Here is a 22987-nt window from a genome sequence, read left to right as displayed (position 1 = left end):
CAGCTCATAGAGGAATCAAAGCAAGGGAGATAGACAGTGAAAATGCAGGGAGTTAGGATATGGAGGGTCTTGTCTGAGCAATATCAAGTAGGTCAAAGTTACTGAACCGTAGAGAATATGGAGGAAAATTAACTGTATGAGGAAAGGTAAGGTGGGGAAGGGGAAGTTATAAAGGGCTTTAAAAGTCAAAGATTTTCAATTTGTTCCTAGAGATAATATGGAGCCCTTGGAGTTTATTGAATAGGAAAGAAATATGATTAAATCTGCACTTTAAGAAAATCATTTTGATGGCTGAGTAAAGGACGGATTTGAGTAGGGAGAGATTTGAGATAAGGAGGCCAGACTAAAAGTTATTGAAATATTCCAGGCATGAGGTGATAAAGGCTTATCCCAGGTGGGTGGCAGTGCCAGAGGAGATAAGAGAATATATGAGTGATGTTTGAAAATAATCTGGTGGTTCAAATCTGATTGATCTTAGTTTCCTCTCTTGTTTATGAGTGTGGTGCAATGGAAAGAATACAGGGTTTTGTGGCAGAGCATCTGGGTTAGAATACTGACTTTACAATTTACTAGCTATGTGACTTTGGGTAACTGACTTGTCTTAGCCAATTTGCTAATCTATAAAATGAGGGGGTAGTAGATACCTTATGGAGTCTCTTCTAGCTCTCTGTTTATGCTCCCATAAGCCCTGATTCTTCCCTATACACAAGCTCTTTGCTATCTTTAGCCAATGTTCAAAGCCTCCAAAACTTAACAAGATTCCCCAGGGGGCATTTCTCAGAGCTTTTGGTTCCACCTACCTCTCCAAAGGTCCACTGCTAGAATCCCCCAAAAGCAGCAACAAAGATACTGACTCTGTGGATATAACCACCCTGGGGCCTTTTGTAAAAAGAAAACAAAATTCCATCAGATAAATTATGGCACCCCCAACCTCAGCCCCTACAGGGAATTCACTGCTTTAAAAAAGCCACATTTTAGAATTATCTAATAATTAGAGGGGGTAGGGAGAATGAAAGAGAAGTAGGCACCAACTAAACCTGTTTAGTTTCTTTTCTACCTTCATCCATTCCAAATTAAAAATAAACCAATGAAGGCAAGTGGCAGGATAAACAAATTCATGTGAGACATCCTCAGAAAACTGGAAGATAAAGATATTCTCCTGACTTTATTCCTATGTTAAAGGCAAAGAAAAACTTAGGCATGATAACATGGGGAGGGAAACAACTTAGAAAGTGAAACTTCCTCTCTTTTCCCTCAAAAATGAAGTTCCAAGTCTTCTCCCCCCCCCCAAACCCTCCTATTCCCAAATATCCCCTAGCAGTTGGGGGAATGATAGGGAGAACTAGTCTAGTCAAAACTTGCTTTTCTTCTCAGAATGAGGAGAATCTCTTATAGCTCTCTTAGGCAAAAGAATATCCAGAAAGTCTTAATAAATATAATGTTAGAAGGGGCCATTTGTCAGATCAATGGGTTGATAGGGCAGTCACTCACTAGGGGTGTGACCTAGGGCAATTTCTTTAAGCTACAAAATTACAGGGTTGGAGTACATTATTTTTGAGCTTCTTTTCCTATCAATGTTGTAATTCTATGATCAGATTCTACACTTTATGAAAATTTGGTGTCAATCACTCTGAAGAAAGGATAGGACACAACATGGTTCCATCCACACTCACTAAAGAATTGTGATTAAGAATTATGATAGTGCTTTTTGTATGAAACCAAATGAAACTTCATAACTGTTAACCAAACCCCATTCTAGTTAGATATCCATTGCCAAAACTAGATAACTCCAATCCAAAGGAATCTGTAATCTCATGGATATAGATAGGCACACAGGGAATAGATAGAGGAAAATGAAACCTGAAGTTTCATGGCAGACTATGACCTCGATAAAAATTTCATTTTAGGTACTTTATTTTTCTTGAAATTATTACATACTGTATGCATGCTTTGATAATTATCAAGTGCTCATTTTATAGTGTCTGGGACCTTCCAACTTACAGATTTGGTCCCCATAATGAAATGTTAATCCAGGTTCAAGTTATTCTGTGGGATCTTATTCCTAAAACAGTAGCTAATGAGCCCTCACCCCATGTTTACTTTTAAGTCAGCTAATGGACACAGTTGAAAGCAAAGGCATTTAATGAAATGGTTTATTGAGAAAAATAACAACAATATATTTCTCTCATATAGCTGGGACCCACTTTGCCACAGATCCACCCAGAATCCCACCATCAGTGGGATGAACGTGAGCACGTTATAACACATAGAGGACATGTGTGTCCAGGACTAAACATGGAGAGACAACTCATGCCTGTTTCACTGTAGGGCCACTAATGTCTTTTAGTGATGTCATTGCACTAGTCCATTACTGTTGGTCTCATAATCTCCAGGGGACTTTGCTGAATTCTGTTCAATTGGACCACTGACAAATAGTGCTCTTCTTGACACTGCTGAGTAGGACCTTCAGTCTCTGCTGGATACTGTTCTCTGCAGCATCCACCTTTGGGTTTAGGTGAAATCCTCATCTAGGAGGCTGCCATAGTCTCTTATCCTTAAGTCTATAAAAATCCATTAAGATCTACGTCTGAAAATCATCTTGGTGAAAAGGATAAATAATACAAAGCAGTTGAGCACAAGGAAAGGATGGATGTCCTTACCCAGGACACTGAAACAGGCAATATGATACATAGTAGTTCCCAGTTTTCCCTGCAGTGTGAGATTGCCTTTTAAGATGAAACCAAAAAGTTACTTTGGATCCTGATCCAACTTGAAATGAAAATTGAACAATCATTTTTATTTATTGGAGGATATGTGCAATTTAATTCTAATGTTTAAGACTATTTGTTTGAACTTCGCCCCATTCAGGGTGGTCATTTGGGAGTTGTAAAAGCAGAAAATAAAAAATGAAGAGACTTTTAAAAAAGAGTTTTAGCAGGATCTCAGAAGAATAGGTGCAAGGTTGGGTTGAGGTTTTCTATTTTACCAAAAAATAAATAAATAACAAAAAAGGAATATACTAACGCATCATTAGTAAGATAGTCTAAAAGCATGGGTTCTTAACATTTTTTGTGTGTGTCATGGACCCCTTCTCAGAATCATGCCTTTTTAAATTAATAAAAAATTGTAGCACTACAAAGGAAGTCAATTGCATTGAGGTACAGTTATAAAAATGTTTAAAACACATGGTTAATCACTTGTTTATTTGAGCATATGTTTTGGGGATTTGATTTTATAAGATTATAAGATTATATAAGGTAAATGAAATACGGAAATCTGTTTTGCATGAGAATACATGTATACCTCAGAAAAAATAAAAATAAAAGTTTGAAAAAATATTTTAAAAGCAAGTTTAAGGACCCCATATTAAAAAACCCCTTGTTTAGAGAATGCTTGGCACAGAAAAGTGACAAAAGAAAATGGAATTTTTTTTAACAAGAAGCCATTTTTGACACTAGGGGTTCATAATCCTTCTGGGAAGGAATTCTTGGGTCTTACTGTTTTTTTGCCTGAAGAGGGAATTTTCTATGCCCCCATGTTGAGGATAGAAACAAGGAAAGAGAGAATATCAGACTTGGAAGGTACAATTGGGATAATTTAATCCAACCCCTTCATTTTACAGATGAGGAAACTGAAACCAGAGAGAAAAAGTGATTTACCAGATGTACCCTATAAATTCACATTAGAACTTGCATCATCATTTTAAATATAGTGTGACTAGCTAATAGTCTTTCCAAAAGGTAGAATGATTTTAAAGTAAAGCATAACTGCTGTAGCTTTTTCTGTATACAGATTTCTAATTAAAATGAAGTTAATTGATTATTAGAAAGAAATGAGATCAGAAGAGTTTCATGTTGAAACCATATCTAATGGCATTTCTTAACATTAGAATTTTAAAAAGTGGCCCAAGATTACTTTCTTTCTCCTTTCTGTTCATTTTCATTTGATTTTCATAGTATTCTAAATTTCCAAGAAATTTTCATGGTATTTGTTTTGAAAAATATTTGTACCCTTTTCATATTTGTATGAGGTGGTAGAAAGTTTGACATCGGTGAATGTAGTGTAATGAATATAAATTTTGTGAACCAAATGAAATTTGATGAATTCAACATAAGTTTCAAGATTAGGTTTTTGGAGAGTGAGTGATGGGTCAAGAAGATGGAGCAACAGCCCATGACATATGTCTTTTTTTTCTTTCTCTTTTTTGACAGTTCAAAATTCAGCAGTAAAATACAATATGTCAGCACCTTATCAGAGCTCAGTGAGCTAATCCCAATGGAATGTGTTCATATCCCGGAGAGTATCATCAAGTAAGCCTTGAATATTTTTAAAATGTGGTAAGAAATTATGAGCGTTTTAAGAGAGGATTAAGAAACTCATTGTCTTCTGGAATAACAGGAAAAGATCCTTTTGACATATACACATGTCCTCTCACTGTATTTTTCCTCTTAGCCTATAGTTAAATGTTCTTTTCCTTTCAAATCTCTTTCCATATTATAGTACGATAAATTATTACTTTATAGATGAAACTCATTCCTAACTTAACTGTGGCTTTTGAGACAACATAAATTTAAGTGCTGTCAATAAAATTTTGTCTTCCCTACAAATGTAGAGCTAGAGTCTTAGCTTAGCCTTCAGGTTTATACTGTCTGAAAACACGTAAGTGATCAGCACTGCCCCTCAGTCTCTCAGGAATTGTGAAGAATTCTTTTCTAAAGACCCATTTCATTTTCTGGCTCCTCTTCAGATGAGAGAGCAATCATAGAATATTTACTAGATGGCAGATGGGATGATTGGTGAACGTTTCCCAAGCCCCACTGCAGGGCAGTTCAGAAGATGCAACAGCAGCAGCCTGAAAAGAGTAAAGCATGGTGCAGAGTGGTCTCAGTCATGCACTGCAAAAAGGAAAGTGAAAGATGACTAAGCTTGTGATGCCTGGGACAAGAGACTTTAAAGTGTGGTTTAAAGTCATGGACTGCATGAGCTGGACCTATTCATATTTAGGGCATCATTACAAACCTACATCATTGTGTGTATGTGGTGGTGTGTTATTTTTTTTTAATTTCTTGTGTGTCTGATTACTTGGTTTGTAAATTGAATTGGTGTTGAAAAGGAAAGAAAAATAAATATATGTGGTTTTCCTTTTCAGACCCCAAAATCTAAATCAATATGCTCTAAAAAGTCCATTTTGTAGTCCAGAATTACCCTTTATTGTGTATCGTAGGACCCCTGAACAATCTGATGAGGCCTATAACATTTTTAAATTCATGAAATAAAATACATGGGATTACAAAAGAAAACAATTATATTGAAGCAGTTATAATTTTTTTAAATTAATGGACCTCAAGGTTAAGAAGCTCTTCCATAGACTATCATGGAAATGTCAGATGAGAGAGAATAACAAATCATGAAAGAATAATGTTTAGTCTTTCCTCTCCCCAAATTCAGCCATAGAAGCAATATGCTATTACCTTCATTGAATTTATGGTAGTATTAACAAAGTTAGCTCTGGCCAGTTGGCTCAACTCATGTAAGCATGCTAATAAAGCCATGATCATAATTGTCATTTTGTCATACAGTCAAAGATTAAGACCCTTAGCTTTGGCCACTTGCCTTGAAATTTTGTTCTATTAGTTATGAAGACCAGTAGAAAGCATGCCTGGAGAAGGGTAAAATCCACCCTATACCAATAATGAAAAAATCACTCAAAGTGCACATCCAAAGAATAAAAATTCAAAACATTCCTTTTTAAAAATACTAGAACTACAAATTGTGCAAAGCAGAAATTAAATGTTAATTGTTTTAATTTAATGGATTCAACAGTCCAACAAAATGAAAGAGAGTTAGACATTGGGTAAGGAAAAGACTCCACAATCTCTTGCTTACAAGAAACATACCTAAGAAGCAAAGACATACACTGAATATAAATGTGTGCTGGAATAAGGGGTCCTCCTATTGATAAATCAATGAAGCCATCTTCATATTTGAAGGACAATTCATAATTTTTCTTCAAGTGAAATTAATATTAGCCTTTAAAAATGTTAGTAGCAGTTCTTCAATTGTTCCTTTTTGGAAGCCATTGTTAAGTGGTGTCATAAGTTCATCTATGAGCATTCATTACTGAAAAGGAGTTAAACTCATTACCATAGGCTTCCAAGGTGAGATGTATGATACACATAGTAAGGATTCTATTTGAGAAAGTTTCCCAAAAGGAAAAAAAATGTATGTGCTATCTCTCTTTTGGAATTTCCTTACATGTTTACATAGAGTCTTCCCTATTACTTCTTATAACTCCTTCAAAATTGCCCTCCCCTTCCTTTTCCACACAACACTTACCTTATTTTATTTATTGTTCAGATTTAAGATTATTTAGGAGTACAGCTCCTTCTTAGCACTGAGAATAACACAATAACGGAGACTCTAAGCTTCATAGAGCTTCGGTTTAGACTTGAATGAGGCAGAAAGTTGCTTAATTATAAGGAGTGCTTCTAAATAATCTAAGAGCATTTTGATAATTCCTAAATTTACTATGTCTAGTTTTGTAAAAGACGATTAATTTGACAAAAAGGTAAATGATATAGTGAACAGGGAAAGGATTTACAAGAATTAATTAGATTCCCAGCAATTCAAATAGTGCCTAGCACATAGTAGGCACTTAATAATTGTTTATTGGATTGGATTGGAAGGACTGAGACAGGTAGAACTGAATTCAGATCCTATCTTTGATACATGCTGGCCTCAGAACCCTGGTCAAGCCATTTAGTGCCCCAGTGTTCTCTAAGATTTTAAGTAACTGTTAAGCTGTCTGCTTCAGTGGGGGGTCCAAAGATGATGTGCCAGGTTTTCAGATGGGAACATTCCCTTGAAATGATAAATCCAGGCAATCCCCTTTCCCCCCACAAATTAATTTTATATACAAATTTGGACATTTCCCCACATTTTGACAATGGTAACCTACTCCTTTAAGAGATATTTGTACCTGCCATCTTTTTCATCTGTGTACTCACTGTCTTCGTTGCGTTCGTTTTTATCTTGTAAGGTACGATGAAGCGAGATCTTATAAGAGAAGTGTGAGGTAAAATGCTTTCTTCTGCCGTTCATGCTGGTCCCTCTCTGTGTGTGTATGAATCAGTCTTTCACTTGTAGGTGACCTCAACAAGCTGCCACTTGAAAGAACTTGTGCCTGTGTCCCGTGGTGTGTATTTCCCATGCCCCTTTCAAAGCTGTTGAGGTCCACCTTCTTTGCAGTTGAAACCTCTAAACAAGACATCCTTGACTTGGCCCAGGCTGCCAGCTAACATTCTCAGTGCCAGACAGAGCAAGTGAATGCTTTTTTCCCAGCTTTCTCCAATACGCATGTTTCAAATCCCCCGCTACTTTACAATGTGCCTTCACATGAAGGAATTTGCAAGGTAAAAGTACCTAGCAATTGAGTGGGCAGAAATGACGCCATATTTAATTGAAGGAGTTTACCCCAGTGCATAACCCTCAGGTGAATGAGTGTCTAAAAAGCCTATTTTATCTACCTGTAGACCACACTAATGTTTTGCTCTGCTTTGCTGGGTTTTTCTCTCATGCTCTGCTTGCTTCTTTTTTTGTTTTGTCTTGTTTCTTTGAAACACCCATCATTTTTGCTCATGCAGACTGGATGAAGAGCTGAGGGAAGCATCCGAAACAGCTAAGTAAGATTCAGTCTTCAGTTTGCTGCTTGGCGTTGCCTTTGCTTACTTTTCAGGAATGGATTGGAAGAAACTGCATGTTTGATGCTTATAAGTGCATCCAGAGAATAATGTTGCCCTTGAAAAACAAACTACTCCTGCTTCTCTGCAGATGTAGTCTCCTTTAATCTAGGCAAACTCTATTTGCTTGCAGCCTCAGCCACTTTAACAAATGTAATTATGGTCGGTTAGTATTTCTTGAGCATGAATATCATTTAGGTCCATGATTAGGTATTCACATCTTGGTTTCCTGACTTCCAGAACTTTTGATCTTAAGCAGTGGTACGTATCAAAATCAAATAAAATCGAGGGTCACTAATCCTGACATAAGGATCCCTGCCTGCCAAATACTGACTTTGTTTTAAAATTTAATGTTATCTGTGTTCTATTGTATATTTATTTTGTTAAATATTTCCCAATTACATTTTAATTTGGTCGGCTGCTCTCAGGAGTGCTGGGCCACATGTGGCAACGTGCCTAACACCTCTGCTCTAAGGTACTGTAGTAGCCGCATGTCATATAGTAAAACCTTATTAATTCTTAGGAATTGGAAAGCCAAAGTGAATTAATGGAAAATCTAAATTTGTAATATTTTTACAAGGGAGGCAAAGCAGTGGAGTGGATAGAGAATTGGCCCTGATGCCCAGGAACACCTAGGTTCAAGTGCTACCTGGCTGTGTAACTGTGGGCAAATCAAATAACTTCTCAGTGCTCTAGGCAACTCTATGAATTATAGAAAAGGAGTGTCAGACTTTGTTGGTGAAGAGGGAGTTTCCTCATCTGGAAATTCTCAATACCCATGAAATCACACCTATCCATTTCATGTTTTTAATAAACGTGGGTTTTATTTTTTTTCTAAGATAAGCAATAATCTTAAGTAAGCCCCTGAAAAGAACAGAAAAGTAAGTAGATCCCCTTTGGGAGCTACTTGAATGAACAAACAAGAATCATTTGTAATTGTCCTATTGATAAAGACCACAGCTGCCATTTGGTAACTATGTTCTATGAAATAAATAATCACCCACCCATCTCCAAATGTTTGCTTTCATTCTGAATTTAATTGAAAGCTCAGTCACTGTACACATTTTAATACATTCTGAATTCATGAATTGGTTGAAATCAATAAATTCTCAAGCCATGTGGCACAGAGGATGAATTATTAGGCTCATTGGGATGACTTCAGTTCAAATCTTGTGTCAGACACTTACTAGATATGTGACCCTGGGCAAGTCATTTAACCTCTGTTTGCTTCAGATTCATCATCTGTTAAATGGGAAAAACAATAGCACGTACTTCCTGGGTTGTTGTGAAGAACAAATGAGTATATATATATATATATATATATATATATATATATATATATATATATATATGAGGTGTTTTATAAATCTTAAAGTTCTATATAAATGTCAGAAGTATAAAACACTTTTAAAAGAGCTTTTAAGCAACATAAAATGCTAACTATTCGCTATTAGTATTAGTTAGTAAGAAGCAATTTTAAAAAATCATTCTGTGTTTTATTTACAAATACTGCATAATTGGTTACCACCACTCCCTCCTGGCTACAGTTAGATCTGTACTCACACACAAATATACTTAATCTCTTTGTGGACAACACTCAGACACAATGTGGCATTACTAGTATCTCTGTTGTGGCTGGAAACAGAAGGAATAGCTTTTTTTTTTGCTATGGAACTTGCCTTCTAGTTTTCTGTGAGGTCTTTCCCCCCCACTGTCAATCAAAAGGACTGATGTGACTTCAAATTATGTCACACCCCAGGTAGAATCCATTTACCTTTTAATGAAGCTTTTAATGGAAGTATATAACAATTCTGCAGCACTATGAAACAGAGGGGAGCAAGAGGCCATCAAGCATCCAGTAATCTTCGCTTTGTCCCATCATTCCCATGTTAAAATAATTGAAAGTTTGTCTTTTTCTCTAAGATTTACTTGCACCTAAATTTAGCATTAGCTACTGGAGGTGGACCTTTAAAGAAATCTGTCCTCATTTTTCTTGTTCTGATTCAGGGTGATAGATCAAAAGGGCCATTTAAAAGTACTATTTACTGAGTCATGTTAGAAGGCTAAATTAGTCAGTTCTTTCCTAATGGGGGTGATTCCCCAGTTGCTATCCATTTATTGCTTTTCTGTGTAGGGTGATAGCTTTTGTTGGGGGGATTTTTAAAGGTTTCCCCCCCCCTCAAATGATTCCTCTTTCCATTCTATCCTGCATTGGAAGGTCATATTTTCATTGGTCTGAAATCTCTTCTCTAGATAAGGTAGAGACAGGTCCTTGTTGTTCTGCATTCAGAGCTATCTCACAATCAACAGATAGTGATAGTTTTCCCCTTTCTCTGACACCGGAGGGAATTCAGGACTTCAAGCCTGAAGCATCTCCCCAATTTGGTCCTCACTTCTATTACTATTGAAGTTGTAAATCTGAAGCATTAGAAATGCGTTTGCTCAACTGCAAACATACAAAGAGGAAGCCTACTGGTTGGAGTAAACGGACCTATGAGTTATGTGGCCAGATGCTGGGAACTCTAATTCTGATTCTGCTACTTACTTCCTCTTTGTCTACTTAATGGCAAGCACATATTTTTGTCAGAAAAATAACTCCTCTATAGAATTGTGGGTGGTGATGTGAAAACTACACCCCAACTTCTTCCTCTTTCATTCCCATATTTGTTCCAGGAGGTTTCTAGGTCAAACCCCATTCTTGGCTGCCACTGAGTCACCATAGTGGAGTTCACAGACCGTAACCACCTGATTGGCTTTCCATGACTAACCTGACCTTGTCTTTTGTTTAAATTATAAATCTACTTGAAGTCCAGCCACTGCACACCTGGAAATATGTTTTGAATTAATTAATTGCTTAATTCAAATACATTCTGAAGCCATGTGAAGAAAAAAAAATATCTGCAGGCCAAAAAAATAATGTAAGTTCTAAAATATTGTTACATATAGAGGAAAACTTAGAAAATAAAAAAGAAGTGGCCTGCCTTCTGTAGAGAGTGTTCTGAATGCTTTGTGGCCTCTAATATAAGTGACAGGTCCATGACATGTTGACATGTAAGTTGAGCACTGAATAATTGCTCTATCAATATTGATAATTACTATTTTCTTTGGTACAAGTACTGAAATAGACCATAGCTTGACAGGTGAAGCTGAACTTTGTCATAGATTGAAGTCAATCCCATAACATTTATTAAGCACCAACTATGTGCTAGGCACTATTCAAAGTGCATGATCTTTCTTCTTGTAGTCTATATTCCATTAGCAAATAAAAATTTAAAAAAATATTAAGGAGGAAACCACTTCAAAAATTATTTTATTTGTATTGTTTTACCACAATCCTTAACCTACCTCCCCAAATTAACCATCCTGAATAACAACATATTTAGGGGAATAGAAAGGAGAATCAACTCACTGAGTCCACTTCAGCTGGCTCAGTAGAGAAAAGTGACCTTAAACTATGTATGGAATTCAGTTAGAGGAGATGTAGCTTAATCCATTTCCACGTAATTAAGGGTTGACTGTATATATTCTTGCTAAACATAATAAGACCGCTTTAGCAAAATCTTTCATAGAATGAAAATCATTTCCTTGTTTGAGGGTGACAATAAAATCTTCCTGTCATATTTATTTTTAGTCACCCACAGAATTGTAATCAGAATAGATAGAGAAAGGTAGAAATTCTTTTGGGGTCAAGAATATTTAGGGGGATTTGACCTTAGCAATCATCTTCTCTAGCGTCCTCATTTTATAGATGAGGAAACTGAAGCCTAGAGAAGTCAAACAGCCCATCCAATGTCTCATACAAATGGCATCATGGCTAACTCCAAACCAAATCTTCTGAGGCTATTTTTTTTTACCACATTGCAGCTACAGAGTCCTTGAATTAGTTGCACTTCACTTGTCGTTTTGTACTTCCCAAATCAAGTTTGATTATTGTTCAAAAACAAGATGGATTTTCAAGAGAACCATTGTCTTTATCAAGTTACTAATCCAAGTACCAATTAGTACTGTGTAAATGATCACTTAATATTTCAACACCTAACAAACTCCTGAAATATGTTCTGCCTGCCAATGGTCACAATGGAAAAAAATGTTTACTGCTGCCTCTTTTCCCTTGTACCCAGAGCTAGCTGCCTTTCAAATGATCCAGAAATGTCTTCTATGGAACAGGAGTAAGAAATCCACTATTCATGGCAGCTTTTTTTTTTGTTTGTAATATATTGTGGCTGCACAGGGACAGAAGGCTTTGAGGAATGGGTAAACTGATCTCAGTTGTCCAGCTAGCTTTAATGCTTATGTTTTTATCAGTAGCTAAAAGAGAAGTCAGGTGTCCATGAAGTCAGGTTGGCTCATTGACAATATAAACACCACCTCAAGGGGAAAATGGGGGGCCCAGTGGGTTGAGAGCCAAGCCTAGCGTTAGAGGTCCTGGGTTCAAATATGGCCTCAGACACTTCCCAGCTGTGTGACCCTGGGCAAGTCACTTAACTCCCATTGCCTAGCCTTTAGTGCTCTTCTGCCTTGGAACCAATATGCAGTATGGATTCTAAAAATATAGATAAGGTTTTAAAAAATAATAATTGTATGCCAGGGCCAGAATCAAGAACAGCTTTGGGGATGAAGGGAAAATGTGCAAATCAGTGATACAGGATGGAATATTTGAAATCATCTAGTCCAAACCCTTCCTTTTAAAAGATGTAGAAACTTTGGCTAAGAAAGATAAGGTAATTGGCAAAGCACCCAATGTCACACAGAGAATAAGTAGCAATGTCAGATCTGACCCAGATGCTGTGATATAAATTCCATATTCTTTCCAGTTTAGTCCAGAAGGTTTGAAAATTTAGAATCCTGTCTCTGATGCTTAATATCTAGGTGATTCCTTATAAGTCCTTAACTTCCTTGAACCTCATATTCCTCATTTGTAAAATTAGAGCACTATCCTAGAGGACTTCAGCAGTTCCCCTTCCATTGCTTTTACGGGAATATGACCTAGAACATTATGGAATGCAACCCATCCTTGCCTGCCCATCTTTTGTGGCTCTTGAGGCATCCAGATAGTTCACTAGACAGAGAACTGAACTCTATGTCAGGAAGAACTGAGTTCAAAACCTGCCTCCAACACTTATTAGCTGTGTGACCTTGGGCAAGTCAATTAACTACTTTTGGTCTCTGTTTCTTCATCTTTAAAATGGTGATAATAATAGCACCTACTTTATAGGGTTGCTATAATATCAAATGAGTCAATATAAGTAAAGTGTTTGCTCCAGAGCAACTTCTTATGAAGCATGCTACCCATTTCTTTATAGAAAGGTGATGGACTCAATGCAAACTAAGGCTATTTGGAGGATTTTTTGGACATGACCAAACTCAGAATTCAATTTGCTATGGCTAAAAGTTGTGGTTTTTTTTCCCACTCCCTAAATAGGAAAAATGATGGGAGAAAGGGAAAATGGGTTTTTGTTCATTACATTTTTTAAACTTAACTCTAAAATAAAATGCTTAATAAAGTTTAATGTACTCTATAAATAATAGCAATTCTTGGTGGCAGTGGCAATTATTATTAATATTATTATTTTTCTCCTTTAAATCTACCACAGCAGTGAGGTCTAATATTTATCATCTGATACTTCAATTTCTACCATCCTGTAAAAGGAAGAGGAAGCCACACCAGACTAAGGGACCCTTTTGGGGTTTTCTTTGCTTCATGAATTATTCAGCCACTGGCAAAGAATGTATCAAATATGACTGGTCTATTGGTACTGAACCTCTCTGTAGTCAGGGAGACTGGTCCACTAAAAGCAGGCATGGTCCAATGCCAGATAATTGATTGGTGTTTGCCACTGGCATGGAGCTCAGGAACTCAGGGGGACCACTGTGTCTTAATGAGGCACACATGCAGGATGTTCCAGTATGTGACGGGACATTTTGGCATTTGATTTGGGGTGGGAAAGATAGTTGCTTGGTAAACAAAACTAATTAGGGAACTAGTTTATAAAGTGAAGGATCCTAATAAAGAATCATAGATTTTGAGAGTGGAAAAGGACCTTAGAAATCATCTAATTCATTCCCCTTTGCATATATAAGAAAGCTGAGGCACAGAGAGATTATGTGATTTGCTTCATAGCATAGACTGGTTCCTGAAATCTGTTGTTTTATCAACATGGTCTCTTAGAAATAACTTTTCCTTTCCATGAGTGGCTTCAATTGAACTGTGGTTGTCATTTATTATCATTTGCTAATCCTTGAAATCCTGTAGGGGATGGAACAATCACAGTTCAAATGAGGCTGTCCTATTTATTTTGCTTCCCAAAACACCTGGGAATCATTCCTATTCCTTTAGATCTTTAATGAACATCATCTGGGATAGCAGAAGCATGGTATCATGGCAGAGTGCTGAACTTAAAATCAGGAAGACTTGGGTTTGATCCCACACACAACACTAGTTATGTGCTCCTGAGCAAATCATTAAACTCTCTGGGACTCAGTTTCCTCATTAGTACAATGAGGGAGTTAGACTTAATGACTTCCAAGACCCCTTTCAGCTCTAAATCTATGATACTATCAATAATGGACACAAGGAATGCTGAATAAAAGCTAGAGATATAGATATTGTTTATATCTATTCTGTATGAGTATATATATAAACATATATGTACATATATATATAAATATCTGGTCAGACACATCAGAAGTAGGGAACAAATCTTAAAAATACACCATGGTTGGGGGTGAGGGTGGGTGCAGAAGAAAGTTAGATGGCTAGAGAGTAAAGTCCAAAATACTTTAAATTGAAACCTTTGAAATTGAGCAGCTATTTACTGTGGACCACACTTGTCTCAAACTTTTGATGTGAAGGGAAAACCTAACCTGAGGGAATTTTGATGTGGAAGACTGAAAAAAAAGATCACCCCTTCTGCACAAATATATAATTTCTCTCTAACCGAGCTCCATGTTCCACAGCTGCCTAAAATGGCATGGGTAGCGAATTTTAGAATCTCCAAGTACCCTCCCTACTGCAACTGCCTTTGAGTTTACCCAGACCTCTGTCTGATCTGTTTTGTCCTATATTTTCATGTATCAATATTTTGATTTGGGGTAAGGGCAAGGGAAACTTCTTTTCTTTTCATTTTAGTCTGAATTCATTCTAGTGCTTGGGGTGGGGCATGGAAGAATTATTTTTCTGTTGGTGTCTGATTCCACTTCCTCCTTTCTGAGGGTTGTAATCTGCTTCAGAGAACCCATTTTTCCACTTCTTTCTACTTCTCCCCCATTACCCACTCTTCCTCCCTTTATTTCTTTAATATCTTTCCTTTACTCTGTCTGCATCCCCAATACCTACTTTAACAATGTTACTAGTTTCAGGGACTAGAGAGAATTTTTTTCCTCTTACTTCCTGTATTTTCTTTTCATCCTTCTTGGAAGGTCCAAGTTATTTTATCTGGTTTTTGAATATAACTATCCCATATTTTTGGGAAGGAGGTAAGTATGTGGAAAATGGGAGAAGCAATTATGTTTTTAGAAATTTATTTTCTATGGAAGCAATTTATGCCTTTTGTAAATGACACAAGATTGATTTAAGATTTAAAGAGGTTTTTTTTTAATGAATTAATAGGGACCACTGAAAAGAAATGGACTGCCTTCTTTTTCCAAAGAAAAGAAAAATATATTTTAATATATCACTGAACCATCCCATCAGGCTTTCTGCAATCCATAATTTTTAAAAAGTCACTGAAATCATGAAAAATAATCGAATTATCCCAATGCCACACTTTTAAACTTAATGATAGGAAACTGCTCCCATCAGTTCTGATCAAAATCAAATTTTTCATAAATATACTGTGCCATGTTTTCAGAAACTAACCCTAGAACTTGGTTTTCTCATTTTCATGTATAAATAACATTTACTTATTCACTTCCCGAAACTTAAAAATACAGATCTCAGTGAATATGTTTCTGTTTGAAAGAAAACATTTACATAATTTAAACATGTGTGGTCAGCATTCTGAATCACCAACAGCTAAGTTACTCAGATTTTACTATTCGACTTATTAGAACAAGGTTAAAGTTAGCTGTCTATAAACGTAAAACTCAGACTTTCTTGCTCCTATATACTGATTGAATAAGGTCTTGATCATGCAACTCTTTGTTCATAACAGATAAAAGCATTAAATCTGGGGCTATATGTAGGAATTATGTACTGATATAGGCCTAGGAATAACTATGGGGAATATGAAACGTAAATGACTGTGGAAAGGGTGAGATACTTCCAGCAGGAACCCATGTGTCCCATGATGGGGCAATATCCTCAATAACTTCAGCACCCTGTTTGAACCCAGATGCAGTTGTAAATGGGTACTTGTCAGTCTGAAGAATCATATTTGGGTGAACCCTGAGCCCAATATTGGTTCAGATTTTCATCAGTGTTCTAAATGTTAGGACAGAGAGCATTTTTTTTTTGTGTCTTCAGATGAGGAAAGAAATATACAACAACTTAGGTGAAAGTAAAAAATTCTAATATCTAAGTCAAACTGAATAAAGTTCATTAAGAACAAGGCATGATGTGAGGAACAAAAGCAGGCAAAAAGAATATCCTTCTTTTAACAGAAAAGGATTCAGTGATTATTGTGCATTATAACGTGGATACAGTAACATGAAATATATAGCTTAGAAAGCAAGCCCATTTTTGAAATAGCCTAAATAAAATATATTAATCATAATGAATAAATTAACCAATCAATAGGTATTTATTAAGTGCCTATGTGTGCTAAAGATAAAACAAAGACAAAACATTGGAGTTTACAATTTAGTCAGCGTAAACAATATATGCATGGATTGGTACATATGAAGTTGACAAGAATACAAGATTTTTGGGGAGGAATATGGTGGAAGATGCTACAAGTTAGGGGTATCAGGAAAGGTTCCATGTAGAAGATGGTACTTGTTTTGAGACTGCAGGTTAACTAGGGAGCCAATGAGGTGAAGGGAAGAAGAAACACAATTCAGGCAATCAAAGTATAATGGCTGGATATGGAAAATTTAGACTGTAGACTGGAATGTGGAATATGGAATATTGTATATGAGAAAAAGTAAAAAGTCCTATTGAGCTGGATCATAGTGTCCATAGTGATAAGGATGGAAAAGCAGATGGGGCCAGGTTGTGAAGGGCTTTAAAAGCCAAACTGGACTTTATATTTGATTCTTGGGGTCAAAGGAAGCCACTGGAGTTTGTGGAGTAGGTGAATAATAAACTCAGACCTCTGCTTTAAGAAAATCATTTTGGTAGTTATGCAGAAGATGAGTTGGAGTGGGAAAAGACTTGGAGCTTGGCAACCAATTAGAAGCTTTTAAAAATAGCCAAGGAAGCAACTCATGAAAGCCTGAACTAGAGTGACAACTTGTGTGAATGGAGAGAAGGGAGCAGAAGTGAAGGCTGTGGTGGAGGTAGAAATGAAAAGACATTTCAGGTTAGATATATAGTGAGTGAAAATGATGAGTTCTAATCCTGTGTAGACTGAAAAGATGGTGGTCTCCTTGATAGAAACAGGGGAATTCGAAAGAAGCATGGGTTGAGGTGAGAGTGATAGGTGGCAATCAATATGTTAGTTCAGATGTGTTGTTTATCATGGCTATAGGACTTCCAATTGAAAATGTCTAAAAGGCAGTTGGTAATATAAGACCATTGCTCTCTGGGGGCAGCTGAGTGGCTCAGTGGATTGAGAACCAGGACCAGAAATGGGATGTCCTGGGTTCAAATGTGATCTCAGATACTTCCTGTCTGTCTGATCCTGGGCAAGTTGCTTAACCCTCATTGCCTAGCCCTTACCACTCTTCTGCTTTGGAATATTGACTCCAAGGCAGAAGATTAGGGTTAAAAAAAAAAAAAGACCAGCACTCTGGAAAGATACAAAGGCAAGATATCTAGATTTAAGAGTCATTAGTTTAACAATGATAATTAAAATTTTAAGATTCATGTCTAGCTTTTAGCGAAAGACTGATTTATACTCAGCCATTTGGTATTAGAAAGATAAAGACAGCTCAAGTGAACTCCATCCTGCCTTGATTAAAGGAAGAATTGACAGGAATAGTATTTTTTGCTACTTTAAGCTCCAACCCCTTCCCAAATTCATCATAGTAACAGAGTTCAAAAACAGTTGTGTGAGCTGATGAGGTGATTAAGAGACAGCAAGAAAAGAAATAGATTAAGAATAGTGCCTTGGAGTACATCCACAATTGGGTGTGATGTGGATGATGGACCAATAAAGGAGACTGAGAAGGAGCAATCAGACAAGTAAGAGGAGACCCAAGAGAGAGTTGAGTCATAAAAACCCAGAAGGGAGAGAATATCTATCTGGAAGGGATGACTAAACAATGTCAAATGAGGTAGAAGTAAAGAAGGATGAGAATCAAGAAAAGACTATCAGATTTGACAGTTAAAAGGTCATTGTTAATTTTAGAAAGAACAATTTTAGTTGAATGATACTAGAATCCAGATAACAAAGAATTGAGTGAGAGAAGAGAAAGTTAATGAACTCTGCTATCTTTTTCTCTGGATTTGACTGAGAAAGGGAGAAAAAAATTAGAACTTCAGCTTGAGGAAATCACTGGGGTAATAAAAGTTTTTTAAATCTTACTTTACATGTAGTATTAGTCAAATCTTATAGTTCTGTGAGATACTAATACCCCAGAGGAGAGCTAGGATATTTGGACTTAGAATTCTGCCATCATATTAAAAAATAAAAATAAATCATTTGCAGAATCTGACTATTAGATGAAATAAAATTAAAACAGAAATGTGTCTCCTCTAATAGAAAAATTAACCTTGGTGACCTATAACAAGTGAAGTGTTAGAAGATAGGATGATACATTCATGGGCATACTCATAGATTCTGAAAAACTATCTTGCCTACAGTCAACAAATTCCATCATGAAAACATGATATAGTCATCTGATCTGAGCAACAAAGACTCATGGAAAACAGAAAAACGACATCACAAAACTTAAAAAATAACAATCTGTCAATTTCTTTTTTGACCAATATCCTTTTGAAGGATATCGAGTGACTTTTTTTTTCCGTCCCTAAAGAGAAGGTGACAGTTGATACACAAAGGTTTGATGTTTCCACCTATTTAAATTGCTCTACCTCTTTAGGGCAAATCATTTGGCTTCAGAAAACATGTCTACCTTGTTTAACTTCAAATGAATTAGTACCTTATTGGAAGTTAACTAACCACTTATTTGTTCTGTCTCAGATAGGTTGTTTGATTCTTTATTTTAATCAATGTCTTACTTCCAAGAAAGGAATACATTTCACTTGTATCCTGGTATAAGAATGAACCCCAAATCTAAACCTCAACATGGCCTAAAATGCTTCCAGGGAGAGTCTCTGCAAGAAAAAAAATGAGCTGTTCCTATATGGTAAAGGAAGGAGTGGAGATCAGGAAATGGAGGATTTCATTCAATCTAATTTTCTCATCAAGGTCCTGCATGATTTATTTTAAGGGAATAATAGTAGAAGAAAAAATTTTAGAGACAATTGAACAATGAACAGTGACCTCATCCTTTTCTTTCCCCATTTTCCTTTTTAATCCCTCGCTCCCCTGCCATCTTGGAAGTATTGACATGAAACTGAAAGAAAAACCATAGTTGGTGAGGATTTACAGAAGAAGATGATTCCTGACTGGGAGCCCTACTAAGACATATCTACCTTGAGGAGATGACTGATGACGCATTCACTTTGTACTACCTGGTGCCATTGGAAACTTCTCAGAGGGTGGAGGAGAAGCAGTGGTGGATTCCTTTAATTTACTATGGTTTTTATGTAATTGTGTGTGTGTATTCAATTAAGTTATTATCCTGTGTTTGCCAATAGTGGACCTCATGTGCTCTTTAGTTAAACTCTCCTGTTTTTTCTGCTTTGCTGACTGTGATATCTCTTGCCTCCACCACTACCCTTAATTAGATAAGCCAGACAGGAGTATTAAGAGATAAGGCACTTTAATTCCACAGATTATTTCTTTTCCTTCATAAGCATTTTAGACAAAGGTGGTTTCATATCTTCCTCTATTATACTTAGCCCTGTCTACATAGCTTTCCTTGCTCACTTTGACCCATGGGTCTCGAAGCAGGGTGTGGAATGCTGGTCTTTTAACCACCCAAGTCAACAATCAATGAGTATCCCTGAAAGAGACCTCCCAGAAAGAAACTCATGTTTGAACTCAACACCTATTTTATTTTGTTTTGAATTTGTCTCATCTGACAGCTTTCTTTTTCCTTAGGTTGTAGTCTTTAAAAAAAAGAAATGGTTTATCCCACAGAGACTAAGGAGGAATCCTAAGGTTGGGGAAGTTGAAATGCAACATGTCCATGGTTTTGCAGATACTGTGCTAGCTTCAGTCCTTCAGTCTGGATGCTCAGCTTAGTGATGGTTCTTTCATCTGAAAATATTAACAGCATATGACAGCAAACACAGAATAAGTCCAGCACTTGGTATCCTTTAGTTACTACATTTCTTGCCACTCACAAAAACAAATCTGCTTTAAGATTCTCTCCTTTGACCATAGACTTACAATGTGCTCTTATTTATAAAAAAATAATAATTCCTAAACATTTTATCAATATTTCACATACCAACTTCATTTCAGATTTGTAGGTCTACATTACATGCATTCATTTTTTGTTTATATGTATTTACCTAATATAAAAATGAGTAAATATATCTAAATTTATTTTCTGTTTTTATAAATGTAATGTAAACTGCTTTCATGTCATTTGAGTGTAAAATCATAGACTTTTGAAAAAAGATGGCAAGCCATTGGCCACAAAAATGTTGGTCTGGCAGTATTTATTTACATGGCCAAACTGCAGGCTGTCCTTAAAAGCCTTTAATGAATAACATTTGATACGAATCTCACTTTTTTATGGATGTGTTCTTAACCTCCAATATTGCCTCTTCTCAAGGGGTCAGAATGAATGGGAGAGTAGTGGAAATCCACTCCAGGACTGCAGTAGCTAAAGAACTGGAGAGGATTACAGTTTTGATTCCATGGAATGATGTATCTTTGCCTTTTCTATGACAGACCTTTAAAATCTCAAATAATCAAATGAATTTATAATCACATCAGTTTGGGAATCCACCCCTCTATGATTCACCCCCAAAATTATACTAAACATGTCTTTTTGTCCAGGTCCTCTCATAATTCACCATGGAGTTCCTCCCAACCTTTGGATATCAAATTGAATTTAACAAGCTCCTCTTCACAACTTTTATTCCTAATTTCTTTCTTTCCTCTATAATCAGCAGATTCTTTCTTCCATATTATCTCCAGACTTTTCTATCTTTTCCTATTCCCTTGATGAGATCTATTAGTCCTAATCTTTGTTAAATGACAAATATGACTGTCATTAAATCATTCCTTCCAACCTCACACTTCTAAAAATTCCTGTGCTTGGGAACATTGTCCATCCCAGACTGTTGTATTTCACATCTGGAAACCAAGTACAGTCCTAGGAAAATAAGCTTGAAGACACATGAATTGGTAGAGGACAGGGCTCATTTCCAACTAAATAAGGCTGAAATCTCGCCACTGGACATGTATTTTATTTATCCTGATAATTTATATGAAATAGCCCTGGCATTCCAAAATCATGGGCTTTATCTTCAACAAGTCTACTTTGAAGGTCTTTATAAGCCTTTGATTTTCCTTGGGCTTCTCCATTAGGTTACGTGCCCATTCTGTTATTCAATTCTTTGCTTATATGTTCCATTACAAAAGATAGGCAATTTAATGAATTCTGCTCTCCAGAGGAAAGGTACTGTTCAAATTCAATCCAAAAGAATCTGAGGAGCTGAAAATAATTCCTAAATGTGTAGATATCTCTACTCACCTTCACATTCTGATATTTTTGCTCTCTGGTTGACTTCTGGAAACTGCCTAGCACTTTACCTGTGAGTCAGTGGTTAAATAAATGGAGGATTTGGGAGGACAACATTATTGCTTTCCACATGATGCTATTCCTCATTAAAAAAAAAAAATCCCCCTTAAATGAACAAGTGAAAATTTTCATGGACTAGGCACTCAGACAGTGAGGAACCTTATTTGAAAGCAATCTGGGTGTGGGGGGAAATCCTGAAGCTCTTGTTGAAGCCATATAATGTTAAAAAAAATTTGATAAGACCTACCTTAAGGCTTATTAGAAAGTCTGCTCATAGGTCTCATCTTTAAGCTTTTTTAAATATCCAACTATAGTAATATGTTTGCAGTTGTATCAATGCCTCTCATTAGCTGATTCAAATAGAAACACTTAGAATTGCACAAATTAATCTTTTATATACAAATTGGTTTTTCTACTATGTATCAGTTTGCTCAGTACAAAGTATATCTAAACTATTAGATTTTGGTTTGGTAAAAAATAGCTATCTATCTATATGTAACAATGCTGCCTAAATTGTATAGACTAACCAATACAGAAATATGTAAGAATATTGTATGTATGGCCTCTCTATAATTCAGAAATAAAAGCTGCAATCCTAGACATCAGTGTGTTTTCTCATCAACGTGAATTCTGGAAGTCCCAAGTTTACCCATTTTCCTTGAGAACTTGCCTTTAAGAGGTCTCAAAGTGACTTTGTCTTAGACTGAATAAGGGATCTCCTAGCACCTATTAAGTGTCCTAAATAGGAGTGGCATGGGCCATTGTACCCCCAAATTATAGAAGTATTTCAGGCAAACTATAAGCAGGAAAATTCCTTTACTTCTTTACATCCTTGTGACTACTAACCCAAAACATCTGATAACTCCTGAGAACCCTATTCTCCTTGGGTTGTCCTTTAGATTTGAGATGGACAGAGAGATATACCTTCAGGCTATGCCTTGATACCATTGGGTTGTATCTAAGGCATCTATCTGTCCCCTAAACTATGAAGGTCACCCCCTATGTCTTCAGGCAAATTTTCCCCTCCTTCCCTTTGCCTCGGTGCATACCACTCTAGTCACCTCTTCACTGTTGTAAAGAGTATAAAGATCCCAGACTTGATGCCCTCTAGGAGGCAGCTTTCCACCTATGCTGTCCTCCTGGCCGATTCAACATGACCTTCTAAATTAATAAATTTCTCTTTTTTATTTTTAAGCTGAGTTGCAGAGTCTTGCATTCTTGCAAAGGGTATGCTTCCCAAACTCAGGGGATTCACCTCAAGCCCCCCCACAACAGGAGTAATAGAAATGCTCAAATCCTCAATCACTGTTTGTCTTAGA

General features: G+C 36.4%; 1 protein-coding gene across 13 annotated transcripts in view; it reads left to right on the top strand.

The window, feature by feature from the left end:
• PRUNE2 (prune homolog 2 with BCH domain) overlaps nt 1–22266 on the top strand; it is a 329922-nt gene extending 307656 nt beyond the window's left edge. For 3 of the 13 annotated variants that reach the window (XM_056805923.1, XM_056805914.1, XM_056805913.1), the window contains exons 16-20: nt 4212–4310; nt 7040–7075; nt 7644–7682; nt 11861–11908; nt 19349–22266. In XM_056805923.1, the coding sequence (XP_056661901.1) occupies nt 4212–4310; nt 7040–7075; nt 7644–7682; nt 11861–11908; nt 19349–19379 (253 nt within the window). In that variant the 3' untranslated portion in view covers nt 19380–22266. The remainder of the gene's footprint in view (nt 1–4211; nt 4311–7039; nt 7076–7643; nt 7683–11860; nt 11909–19348) is intronic. The other 10 variants (XM_056805924.1, XM_056805917.1, XM_056805916.1 and 7 more) reach the window with 6 other exon arrangements.
• Nucleotides 22267–22987: the final 721 nt, after the last annotated feature.

The sequence above is a fragment of the Monodelphis domestica genome, chromosome 7 (genome assembly GCF_027887165.1).
Source record: "Monodelphis domestica isolate mMonDom1 chromosome 7, mMonDom1.pri, whole genome shotgun sequence".
NCBI lineage: Eukaryota > Metazoa > Chordata > Mammalia > Didelphimorphia > Didelphidae > Monodelphis > Monodelphis domestica.
The sequence above is the reverse complement of the archived record's forward strand: the minus strand, read 5'-3'. Positions and strand labels throughout refer to the sequence as shown.